The sequence below is a fragment of the Vitis riparia genome, chromosome 14, assembly GCF_004353265.1.
Source record: "Vitis riparia cultivar Riparia Gloire de Montpellier isolate 1030 chromosome 14, EGFV_Vit.rip_1.0, whole genome shotgun sequence".
Taxonomy (NCBI): Eukaryota; Viridiplantae; Streptophyta; class Magnoliopsida; order Vitales; family Vitaceae; genus Vitis; species Vitis riparia.
Genome location: NC_048444.1, coordinates 3061118 through 3074821, shown reverse-complemented (window position 1 = coordinate 3074821; position 13704 = coordinate 3061118). Strand labels below are relative to the sequence as shown.

The 13704-nt window shown below is 31.5% G+C and overlaps 1 protein-coding gene across 2 annotated transcripts; it reads left to right on the top strand.

The window, feature by feature from the left end:
- Window positions 1-6864: 6864 nt before the first annotated feature.
- LOC117929872 (LOB domain-containing protein 25-like) lies at window positions 6865-8904 on the top strand. Of its 2 annotated transcripts, none has more exons than XM_034850297.1 (2): window positions 6865-7290; window positions 8101-8904. In XM_034850297.1, exon 2 carries the CDS (start codon window positions 8109-8111, stop codon window positions 8619-8621), a length of 513 nt encoding a protein of 170 aa, XP_034706188.1. In that variant the 5' UTR covers window positions 6865-7290; window positions 8101-8108; the 3' UTR covers window positions 8622-8904. The 2 variants fall into 2 exon arrangements, with proteins under 2 accessions (XP_034706188.1, XP_034706186.1); XM_034850295.1 differs by having other exon boundaries at window positions 6866-7243.
- The last annotated feature ends 4800 nt before the right edge of the window (window positions 8905-13704 follow it).

The window sequence follows — 13704 nt, the reverse complement described above, 5'->3', positions numbered from 1 at the left end:
TGGCATTATTATCAACCTAATAGAAATGAACTCTAGTACTTAAAAGAAGTTTCTAAGACTCACTTATTAATGAATCACTTCTTAGGATTTTTTACTTAGATTCTATGTAATCATTTAAAGATCATAGATAATGTTATGATTTATATATCCAAATCTCTCAATACAATGATGGTGGGACATTTAAACTATACCCCACCTTATCAATAGGGATTTTTATTTTTTAAATTTATAAAAATTCGGTCATAAAAACATAAATAAAAAGGTATTTGGTAAAACAATATAATTACGTAATATAAATTAATGATTCAATTTATGTTATATTAAATATGTTTAATAAATAACTTAATACTATAACTTAAAATAAAAATAAATTTAATAAATAGATTTAATAACTTTTAATAATTTAAATACAATTCAATTTAAAATTATCCTAACTCATCAAATATTAAATTCTATCAAATGCAGTTTAAGTCAAATAAGTACCTGTTTTTCTTTTATTTCAATTTATTATCATTTCACATCTGTTTTTCAACTTCTATTCCACCACTCATCATTTTATGCCTCATAACTAGTGATGCCAGTAAGTTTCTCTCCAAATTTTCTTCTTCCTATCCCTAGAATCACGCACACATGTTCCCATCTAATACTTATATTATATTAATCCAATTGATATATGGTAATCTTGAATAAATGATATATGACCCTCTTGAATAAGTCACCTCTGATTTCTTTCAAGTTTCTTCTAGAATGAATTATCTAAATCCAAACCGTTATATATGCATGATGAGGTATATACAATAGTATAAACAAATATGATAAAATAAATAAGATTAGAGTATAAATAATAAGACTTAAAAGTATATATATGTAACATTACTTGATCATTAATGACACATTTTTAATATCCACCGAAAAAAGTACATTTTCAATATCCATCGAAAAAAGTACATTTTCATATTATATATGGACTCTATTATTTACGGTGGAAATAAGGTTAAAAGAGAAAAATAAGTAAAGATAGTGACCGAGCTAAGAATATGCCTTAGAAGGGGCACAAATAAAATAATTATTTCGAAGTAAACATATAGAAAGATAATGATATATAGTATAGTGAAAATCATGTTTTCTTGTCAAGGTTCCAAGCCCTTATTATAATTTTAATTTTTAGAGGGACATGTGCTCTTCTTAGGCCTTAGCTAGCTTTGTCGGTGCTAGCTTCGCTCAATGAGTAAACCAGAAAAAAGTGTTGGCTTCGAGTAAGGAAAAAGAAAACAGTATAAAGTTAATATAACCAAATATTTCCTTCGGGTTTTTTTCACCATCATTATTAATTTTTATTTTTAAAAAATCTTAATTTAGTTAAATCACCTTTTTATCCACTAAGTTTGGGCAAAGAAAATGGTGATAGTACATAATTGATTAAAGTTATTTCCTTACATATCATGGGCAACCCACATAATAATTTTTCTCTACCCTCAATAAAAAATGAGTGGAAGTTAATTTTTAACATCAATGGTCACATAGGCCGTATAATCATAATATGATTTCAATACTTCATTCAAAGGACCAAAAACATATAATATACATGTGGCTAAATCTACTTTGGTCTCTTTCTCTTGAGTCTTGACCATCCACGATTTCGGCCACACACTCTTTAAATCTGATCATCATGATGATCACCACCAGTGAGAGCATCGATGATGAGTGTGTAACAGCTCTTGTTGACTTGACATGATTTACAAGGACCAGCCACGTGCCTCCCAATAAACTATTGTCAACATGCATGCTTTTTTCCTTCTATAATTTTCAAACCAAGTTGTAGAAACATTGACATTTGTATGGCTACCCTATGCCCTATCCACCCATGATGATCTCCTAATGGGGGAATCTGGAAACACCCCACTTTTTCATTTTTTAAATGGTGATGATGTACTGGGTTTTTTTATTTAATTTATCAATTCAATCAATAGTTCCTTTTTAAATATTTATTAAAATAATATATATATAAGTTTTATTATATTGAATAAAGTGTGTACTAAACAAATAATTTAAATGATTATATGATTAAAAGGGATGAAATCACTTTCGTATTGTAAATATAATCCTCAACTTTTTTTTTAATTTTTAAAAGTATTTTTTTGGACAAAAATATCCTTACTTTTTTTTAAAAAAAATTATATTTTCTTTAAAACATATATGTAAATGATTAATATGTTGACGGGTATTTATGTCCAAAATAAGTTATCTAAAAAATTGGAAGGGGTTAGATTTACAAATATAATATATTTTTATCTATTTTAATGAATTAATTCTAATTTAAAAGATAAATTTGTTGTATAAACTTAGGGCTTGTTTGATAGTTGTTTTTTAAAATAGTTTTGAAAAAAAGTTTTTGAAAATTATTTTATGATATTTTGTAAAATAAAAGTCAGTTTAGAACCTAAAATATTTTTAACTTATTTTTAGTATTTTTAATTATGTTTTAAAAATAATTTTAATGTGTAGTGTTTTATTTTAAATTATTCTAAATAATTGTATAATTATTTTTTAAAATAACCTTAAGAAAATAAGTTAAAATAACTAAAAAATATTCTCTAAAATATTTTGTTTTATATTCTTAAAATAAAAAGCGAAATATAGTTTTGAGTTGTCAAATGAGTTTTCCAAGTTTTTTATTTTGAAGAACAAAAAAATTGTTTTTAAAAAATAGTTGTCAAACATGTCCTAAATACTAATTTTGGAATTATTTTTTATTATTTTAAAAAAAATTCACAAGTTAAATAAAAAGCTTAATATGTGGTAAACTATAATTTTTACAAAATATTTGTTTTATCAAAGTATATGTATGAAGAAAGAAGTTTATACTTAATATGTTGAATTTAATGTTATTTAATAAAATTATTTCATTTTCAATTTTTAACTTATAAATCTACAAGAAAATAGAGAAGATCATATAAAAGGTGATCAAACACAAAAGATACAAACAAAAGACACACAATGCATAGAAGATAAATGAAAGGAAAAGCAACACTTAACAATCAAATTCATTTTCAATTTATTTCCAAAACAATAAAAGAAAAGTTTATTGTTGATTTCTAACAATTAAATTTATGTTTGGTTCCATAAAGTATTAAGAAAAGAAAAAAAAAAGTGTTAAAAAAAATGGTGTTTTCATATTTAATTTCATCATATAAAAAAATCAAATACAATTAAAAATTGTCAAATTTTATATATTTCTAAATTATTTAATTTTTACATAATAGAGGAAAATAAATAAAATGAATTTGAAAAAATATATAAATATAATTTATTAAGTTTAAAACTATTTTTTATTTTCTTTCACTTTTCTTTCTCAACTATTTTCCCTCAAATTATCCGAAACCAAACATTACCTAAGATTTCTCTCTTTCTACACATTTCAAAACAAAGAAAGAGAGATTAGTTTTGAAGTAATTTTAGTCATGGATATGATAAAAGCATCTTGCACCCAACCAATAAAATGTGTATCCTATACGGAGTCACCACATACACCAGCTTGGAGACATTTTGGACTATCAGACCATCAATGGAATTTTAGAATTCAAAATCTAATTAATTTTGCTGTCTGAATGAATGATGCTTCCTCTATATAATCAAGTTTCCTTTCTTTTCTATATTTCTTTTCAAGTTGTATGTCAAATTGATGTTAACTTCTTTAAACAATTAATTCTATTGTATTACTCCTTTTAACAAAATCAATGGAACTAATTGTTCCACCAACTTTGGATTATTTTTACTCATGGTATTAGGAAAAACTTTACTGCTATACTTGGTTTTTTTAAAAAAAAATAATTAAAAAAATTAAAATATTAAGAAAAATACTTTTTTTTTTTATTTAGATAACAAGGAAAAAAGTAGGAAAAATATTTTAAAAAATAAAAGAGCAAATGCCTCAAAATTTTGAAAAATTTTAGAACACATGTGTTATTTAATGTCCATTTGGATATAATTTTTTTATTATCTATTTTTAAAAACATAAAATAGTAACATCTTTTATATAAAATAAAAAAACTTTCGAAATTTTACATTAAAAAAACATCAAAAACATTTTATTATTTCAAAATTTTTAAATGATTTTTATGACTACAAACTAAATTACTTTCAAAATAAGAATTAGTTAATTCATGAACACATCGTGAAGTTACAAAATTTGTATTTAAGAAGAGAAATAGATTACAAAAACGACATGGTCTTTCCATAACCAGTCATTCATGATATCAAATAAATCGTTTTCGTCTTTGACAAATTTGTCAATAACTATAGTCAATAGTGATTATACTTTTTATACTAGAAGTTCTACTTCTTTTATAAAGTTATTATTATTTTCTATTTTTAAAAAACAAAAATGAGAAATATATGTAAATGAACACCTAATAATTTGATTTTCTTTCTCTAAATTTGTCTTTGGACTATTAATTCATGCTTAGCTTTTAAGGACATGCCCACAAGCTTATTCATCATTGTAGGTGTAAAGTTTGATGGAAAAAAAAAATGGAAAATAATATATATCAACATCTATTCAAAATCAATCACTTAAACCCACATATTTCAATTGAATATGATGTATAAAAAAATATCAATCAGTCAATCAATCGTCTCTCTAATCATTTGGCCCATCTTCACTCTTGTTTAATTAACTTATACACACATATTCCTTGTTATCTCCTCCCCCATCTTTCTCCAGCTTCCAAACCCATTACTGCAAACCCACCCATCGATTGTGTCTTTAAGAATCCAACAGGCATGCAGAATGAAGCTTCTTTTAATATATAGCACTTTTTTAGAGTGGCTGAGTGGCCATTATAAACCAAGTGTTCAAGGCATTAATATATTTTATCATATGGGGTTTATTGATGGAGACTGAGAATCCTCCTTAGATGCTTGTAGGGCATGGTATGGTAACCCTCCATTTGTTTTGGCCATGACCCTTCAGCTACCATGGCATTAAACAAATAGTAAAGAAAAAAAGAAAAAGAAAAGTGGGCAATGGTCCAATGGAGGGGTGCTGCTTCCTTTTTCAATTTATTTGCAGGCTTCTCCATTGAAAATTCAAAATACTCAAAGTATAGGGAGAGATCTTATTTAAGTTCACACATGACTGTATATGATAGACTACAAAAAGTAGATTCATGTACCTTGCATTAATCATATATGTATTGAAATGATCATTTCATTTCAAAATCACTCTTTTCAATCAATTTATAAATTAAAAAAATAATATAAGATAAAGTTGGATGGAGGTTATGCTAAAAAAAAGAGAGTGACCATATATTAAAATAATTGAAATCATTTTCAATTATTTAACAAATTTTAGTGATAGTCCCCAGCCAGGAATCCATAAATCATCATTAGGGTTTTCTGATCATCACAACCCTTTGCCTTCCAACAAGGTGCCAACTTAATAATTGGGACAATAGTCACCTTTTTAATTGGAGATTGATGCAAATTAATCAAAATAACCCTACCCATATAAAATATATCACAGCACATTTTTCTCAGATTAAATACTCCAATTTTATTTATTTTTATTTTATTTTATTTTTTTGGACTTTGGTGGGTTTTGATAATTGGGGTTTCATATAAATTTACCACCTAAAGTCTGGCAATCTCATCAGCATTCATTTTCAAACTGCACTTTAGTTTTTCATCTGACAGTTTTTGATTATATGCAAGTTGTCGCCTTGTCGGCAAGGAACAAGAAAAGATAAAGAGCGGAGAAGTGAAAATGACAGGGACCCAACTTCATTTATTTTGGTATACCGTTTTTTTTTTTCCCACTAAAAAAATTCAAGTACATTTGTCTGTAACTACACTGACAGTGACTTCACACACAAGATTATACTATAATCCACATTGATACATAGCTGAAATCAATAATAGAGAAGCTCACAGTGAAATCTCTCAGCTGGGCTGCTGGGGGAGTACTCCATCGCTGATGGTTGTCCCCAATAATAGATGCCTAACACAGCCCTATTACTGTTTCCACCCGTGTGACACCCAGTACACAGAATCCATGTGCCTGCACCACATAAAAGGGAAACTACAGCTTCTTCAAACAGTTTTGATACTATACATAAATATTGGAAATCCGATTTTTTTTTTAAAAAAAAAATCTTCAATACCTCAATAAGCCCGAGAACCCCAACACCCATTGAGTCTAAGCATATCAATAAGCCAAAGAAAAAAACTTAAAAGATATATAGATAGTTGATATGATTGTATAAATGGAATTTGAAGAATCCGATGGTGATAATCGAGGACAAGATGAGAGAGTGATTAGCTATATGTATTAATGGTTTTTGCTTCTTAAATTCGAGAACAAGTGGGTAGGCCATAATGTGGGTGAGGAATGTATACGATGACTTATTAACATAAATGACAAGTACATTGCTCTAAGTAAAGTGGAACAGAAATGTATGTTTGTACAATAAAGTGGGCATGCATTGCTCATATATCACATGATATTAAGGCAAGGCAGTACCTCACATTTTGTGGTTCTCTTATTTCATCTCTCCTCCGGGAAAAGAGGAGAAAAGGGAAGAAAAATGTTATGTTAGTGGATTGGATTCATCTCCCTGTTGCCCCAGTGAATTATGTACAACAAGATTCTTTGAGAAAAAATGGGCTAGAATTATTTTTAGCATGTAAACCAAGATAAATAGGACCATCTTCAATTCCCTTAATTAATTCATTAAAGTACAAGATAAAATCTTCAATCATGCCTCTTTCTTTGTTGTAACAGTGAAACCCTATTTTTATTATATATTGGTTTTGTTATATGATGCGGGAGTGTCTGGAGATATAACACTACTTTCCCTTTTGACAACAAGTCTCCAAGCCAGAAGTATGGTAGAGGAGAAAGAAAACTAGAGAAAAGGAATATTACCTGATAATACTATAAGGGCAGTGCCACACAGTCACAGTCATACTTTTTTTTTTTTTTTTTGTAGCCCCATTTATACCTCTTGTCTTTTGCTTTCCATTCCTTCTCCATTAAATGCTCTTTGCCTCCCTGTTCTCTCATCTGCCTCACCCTTTTGTCACTGTATTTGCAGGTTTCTCCTGTCTCCTGCATCTAGGGTTTCCTCTTTGAACTCTCACATGATCTATCAAAATTCCATCTTCCAATGACTTCAACTTCTTCTTCCTTGGGAGAATCAAAGAACAAATCTTGAAAGAGATCACACAAGGGGAAAGAGAAAAGGTAACATTCTTTTCTTCTGATCAAAGAAATCTATGGATCATGAAAAGGCAAGTACAAGTAGCTTCAGCTTTGATCCTTCTATTTTCGTTTGTTTTACTCATTTATGTACGCTTGTAGTGTGAGCCATAGAAATACCGCCGTAAGACCTTAGGCTAAAGGGTTTTGCTATATGGAAATTGATAGGAGAATAGCAGATGTCCCTCTATGTGAAAAATAAAGGTTGATATTGCACCAGGCTACTGATTTCAAAAGGAAGAGATCTGTTGGTACGTATATTAGGTGTCTGAGGTTTTGCAACTGATTGCTGTGATATCTAGGAGTTTGAGGGAATGGAAAAGGACTAAGATACTGTGATAAAAATACATGTAGCCTGAATTTCAGAAAAAATGAGGCCAAATTCATCAGAATCCTGGAACAGGAGATGAGTTTTGGTGCTGTTTTCTTTCTTTTTTCTGGGATCATACCCCAGATGAAAGATTTAGACAGTAGCGCTAAATTCAGGGAAAAAAATAACAATTAGAGTGGTGGTAAAGCTACTATATCAAAGAGGACAATCTATTGATGTAGATGGTGTTTGGTTGTTTGGTGTTTCTCCAGCAACCACATATATGAGAACATAAAGCATGGATAAAGCTAATGTACGGATAAAATCAATCCTAGCCCTCCCAATAAGACACAAAGTCTTTGTTCCAGTGTAAACATTAATTCTTAGTTTATTCAAGATATGATGAAGTAATTGCATTGTTTCTTTAAAGAGGAAATGATAGATTTTATTAATCTATTTTCAAGAAATTATTCTGAAAAAAAAAAAGAAAAAGAAAAAAATTGGTTGATGGGTTCTTCCTTGCTTAATTCAGTACTGAAGATGGCTTCTTCCAGCTACTCCAACTCACCTTGCGCTGCCTGCAAGCTCTTAAGGAGAAAGTGCATGCCGGGTTGTATTTTTGCACCATATTTCCCACCTGAAGAGCCTCAGAAATTCATCAATGTTCACAAGATATTCGGTGCAAGCAATGTCAGTAAACTTCTCAATGAAATTCTCCCCCATCAGAGGGAAGATGCAGTGAACTCTCTTGCCTATGAAGCTGAGGCAAGGATGAAAGACCCAGTCTACGGCTGTGTTGGAGCAATCTCAGTCCTCCAAAGACAAGTTCTTCGTCTCCAAAAGGAACTAGATGCCACCAATGCTGACCTGATCCGCTTCACCTGCAATGACATGTCTTCTTCACTGTCAGGGCCAGGTTCTTCCCAGTTTGGAAGACGAATGAGTCATGGAGGTGGAGGTGGAGGTGCTTCTTTTAATCAGAATTCTGGTTTGCCTCCTCCTTATCCTTCTCCATGGGATAACAACCCTTCAGGAGACAGCCATGAGAGTTGATCAGTGAGGGAATATATAAGATTTTATGTGAATTATTATTAGGAGAAGACCCATCTAGGGTTTATGCTCTCATGGTATAATATATTATGCTAGCTATTTTGTGTATGCTTCTGTATATGCCATATGGGACTAGTGCTCTTCATCCATCATAGTGGATGGCTATTGAATGTTTCTGAAGTTTTTGCAGTCAGATTCTAAATGTAATATGTGGGGGTTTCTGAGTAAATCTCCAGAGCACATATATATATATGAAGGTGATACCAGTAGTGGTTGGTTTGATTGATCTTGTGTTGGGTTCTTACCTACTGCCTTTTCTTGCTTCTGATATGATCAATTGTTTAAACATGTAAATAAGGAATTTCTAACTCTTAATCCATTGAGAAAGAATTTCTTTAGTTCATGGTTCATACCAACCATATCAATACACTCTTGGGAGTCAATCAGAGCTGAGCATCAATCCATCATATACTCCATCGAACCATACATATAAAATATAATTGATCATACTTTAGTTTATTCAAAGATGCTAGAATTAATTAAGGTTTAATTCTTAGACTACCAACCTAACTTTCATCAAATTATTATATATGCAACCACCAAACTGAGAGACCAACTTTCTTTAATTGGCTGTTCATAAAGCCATTAACCGCTACTTTTTAATCCTAATTAGGGTCTTGTTAGTTAAAACTGCCACATGGAAAAGACCCCATTGGTTTACAACTTGACCTTTACATGAATTAACATTAATTTTAATTATTTGGTAGCTAATGTTATTGACTAGTATAATCCGTGTTCCACTGCCCCCTTCCCATGTTCATATATCCATGTAGTCCATTAGAAATTAGCAAAGGAAAGTACAAATGGCACTGCTTCTTACTTAATTAATTTCATAATCCTCCAAAAAAATGAAGTGATGGGTAGTTAAGTCAGTAGTTAAGTTGATATGAAGGCCTAGTTTGTAGGAAAACTGGCTAGTCACAAGCTCAAGTGTGAACACATGAAATCTGGTGGGAGATCTGTAGGCTTTTTAACATCAGTTTTCAAGCTTTCATTAATGATTCTTTCATCTTTGCTTCTGTTCTTTTTCTCCTTGTTTTTCCAAGGAAAGTGACACTGTAAATTTGTTGACTTTTTCTTGCTTGAATACTGCCTTTTTTTTTTTTTTTTTTTTTTTATGTTTTTTAACCATGTTCTGTTGCTTTGTGAGGCTTCAGGATTAGTCCACCCCCCCTCCCCCTCCCCTCCCCTCCTCTCTCTCTCTCTCTGCATCATATCATTGTCATTGTCTGAAACAGTGGGCTGCAACAGAAGCCTACACTCTTATAGGGATATAGGATCCATGGAGGCAGTGTTTTCCCATGTGAGGGTACGTGCACCTACAGAATTATTAATTCCAAAGCATATCATAAATGGATTTTTCACCTTTATCTCTTCACCCAAGCCCCCACTCTTCACTATTTATCAGTACCCTTCTCACACATCTTCGGTAAGCACGGCCCCAATCTCTTCATGATAACAACTGATTCAATTCCCACCAGTACTGTTTCATGTCTTTCTATTGAATTACATGGATTCAGAGAAAACCCATGTACTAAAAACTTTCTTACCAGACAATCTTTCATCATCAGACATGATCTTCTTTTGGGTTGCAGAAAAGTGAATTAGAGAAGACAACCGTATCAGAAAGTGAAGAAAGAAGAGTCACACGCATGTGCGCCTACGCACATGCACCACCTTTTCTGCTAGGCATGTTCTTTCCAAGACAGGTCAAGAGACCGAAAATTGCTAGTAATTAACGGATAGATTTTGGATTTAAAATGCTTAAAAAGGATTAAGAATGACAAGAGAAGGATAATGTAAGATGAAGAAAATGGGAAGATATAAGAAAATCATCTGGAAAAAAAAAATAGATAATTGGGGGACAAGGAAAGGGGAGAGGCGGAAAATTATTGAAAGGAATGACATAAAATATGCTACATGTCTCGGAATATTGTCATGCAGGAAGATGCACGCGCAGTGGCACACATGGAAAGTATTCAAGACGTGTGAAGTGCAGAAAGATGAAGGGGTCCTAGCTAGTTGTTTCCTGCTGGGTCTTCGCTCAGTCTTCTTCTGCCCATTTGAGAATGGGTCACATCCATCCTTCTCCACTTCCTGGGCCATCCCCAACCGCCCAAAAGATCGCCCTCAACACCTCCACTGCAGTGCTACAATCTTGATTGACTGATTGGACGTCTTCAAAATTGAGCCTTTCCTCAGCTGAAAGAGAATGATATATTTCTATATATGCATAAAAGCCTTTTTTAAAGAGAAGGTGGTCTCCTCTCATCTCTCCTCATCATTCATTTTTATACAATTGGTATATATCCCATGTAGCCATACGTATGTAAATGATGAGTTTAAAACTTTTATTGAGAGCTCAGCTGTCTAACTCGGAACGGGTAGTTGAAGATTTTGATTCATATTTATCATTAGGTTAAAAAAATTAGGGTTGATTTTATTTATCTCCTAAATACATCTAATTCTTATAAGTCCAAATTTTATCATACAATTTATTTATTTTGAGTTAAAGAAGAGGGTAGTGAAAATAAAAATGAAAATAAATATATATATATATATATATATATATATATATATATATATATATATAACAAAATTTTAAATTGATAAAGGTTAGATATATTTAACCGAAATTTAAGAAAAGGTATAATAATTTCTTCTCCGTGCCCCTAGGCCTCCAACCACCGCTAAAACTCTAATCATTGATGTATATAAATTAGAAAAAGTACAAAAGAAAAGGAGCCCTCATGGTATCATAATTGGCTCATTTTTGGGACATTGTCTCGAGACATATATAACACACCAAACATTATTATCACATTAGTAATGAAAATTTCATTTTCTTTGTTACTTATTGACCAAATCTTTTATCAATTTTGGCTCACTCATGTGAACCCATATAAAAAATGCTTCGGTTACAGACTTCTCCATAATGAGAGGACAATGATATTCTCTTTTGTAATCATCTTTGGGTTTACATCATGAGATGTGTTGGGTTTTTTGTTTTTGTTTTTGTTTTTATAATTATTTTTATTTTTCTTTAGTCTATTATTTGGTCCATTAGAAATCAAAATCCTCGTTCAAAAATGCATTTATTGAATTGGATAAATTCATAATTACTGATGATTAGCGGGTTAATTCATAACTCATAATAAGTTAATTATACAATTGCCTTGTTGAACTATTGATGTTTGTTTACCTCTTCACACTTTTGACTTTTACAATACGAGCTATTATTTTAACTCTAAGTATTATAATTTTGCATTATATTGTTTTACTCTAAATTTTAAACTCTAAACCCTAATTGACAGAATTTGTTATATTTATAAGGATTATTATGTTCATCGTAAAGTATTCACCAAATCTATATAAAAGATTGTCATTACTTAAACCATTTCGAATAGTCTCAATTAATTAGCTTTTAAAGACATTTATTCCAACATCTTTTTAGCTATGGATAATACCAGTAGTTATTTTATTGAAATGATTAGAGTACTAACTAATCCTTTTCACTATGATTATATTTTTGATTAAAAAAAATAAATGAATTATGAACCAACTTTCTTTTAGGAAATGTAAGGGTGGTGTTAATAATATCATGTGGGGAAAGTGAAAATTGAACGTGGCCTGTCTGACATCTACTTTTAGGGGGCCACGTCTAATGTCAGCCCAAAACCACTTCCTAGCGTCCGTTTTGTGGCCCAAAACCAACTTCTAAGGGCTGCTGTTTGTTTTCATGGAAACTGCGCAAGAAAACAAGAGTAGTCTGGCATGTAATTGATGTTCTTTCCCACACGTTGAAACTTGTTCCTCATGCAAACCCCTCATCGACACCTGTCATCACCCCCCTCTCCCCCTCCTCTTTATGTCCCTCTCACTCGCTCCAAACCTGTTCCTTTCTCTCTACGCATCCCCATGGTTCGAGGTGGTGACCAGAGACGCCCATCAGCCTCCAAAGTCCTAACATCATCACTCTCCTCCCCGTCGGCGGCACCCTGCTCCTTCTCTCCGGCCTGAGCTTCATTGGATCAATGATTGGCCCGCGTCGCCACCCTGCTCTTCCTCATCTTCAGCCCCGTTCTGGTCCCCGAGGCTATCGGGATAGGCCTCTCCGTCACCGGAGTTCTCACGTCGTGAGCCTTCGGAATGACGGCGCTTTCGTCGCTGTCATGGTTGTTGAATTATCTCCGGCAAGCCGCTGATTCGTTGCCGAAGCGTTTGCGAGTTGTGACTGATAAAATGGGCCAGAAAATGAAGGAAATGGGACATGAGATGCAGAAGCAGGCCCATGACAGCGGGCCCATAGTAAGGCGGTTTTTATAGGTGGGGGAGGCCGTTATGTGGTTTAATTTCGATACTATTTTCAAATGCCCTTAAAAAAAATTATCAAGTTAAAAACAGTTTTAAAACTATTTTATTTTAATAAATATTTAAAAAAATGCATTTTAATAAAAATCCGGTACTTAGCCATCAACGGGAACATGGAGCAAGCCACATGTCCCATGTTTAGAGTGTGTTGGGGGCTTTTTGCAAATAGTTTTTAAAATGCAAATTTTAACAATAGTTTTTAAAATGCAAATTTTAACAATAATTTTTAAAAGTAGTTTTTATATGATATTTCACATTAGATACCGAAAAGAGCTCTATTTACTTAACCATGTGGATCCATTTCAAAGTCATGATTTTAGAGTAAATAATATCTATATTACGAACAATATTTATATATGAGAATAAGTAAATTATTACAAATGATAGTAAAGTATATTTTTGACATAATGTAAAAGTTTGTTTGATTCCATAATCGATATATGTGAGAACTCCTTGAACTCAAAACAAATAATACTTATGTGGGAGTTCCTTATTAGGATTCTAATTTAGACTTCTATTTAATAAAAATATTTTAAAATTATTTGATTTTAATTTGAAATAAAATTGTTATTGACAAAACTATAAAAATGTTGATTGAAAATTTTTGAATGTCTTGTAATGTTTAAACTTAAAGATTTTTATGAAAATAATTATT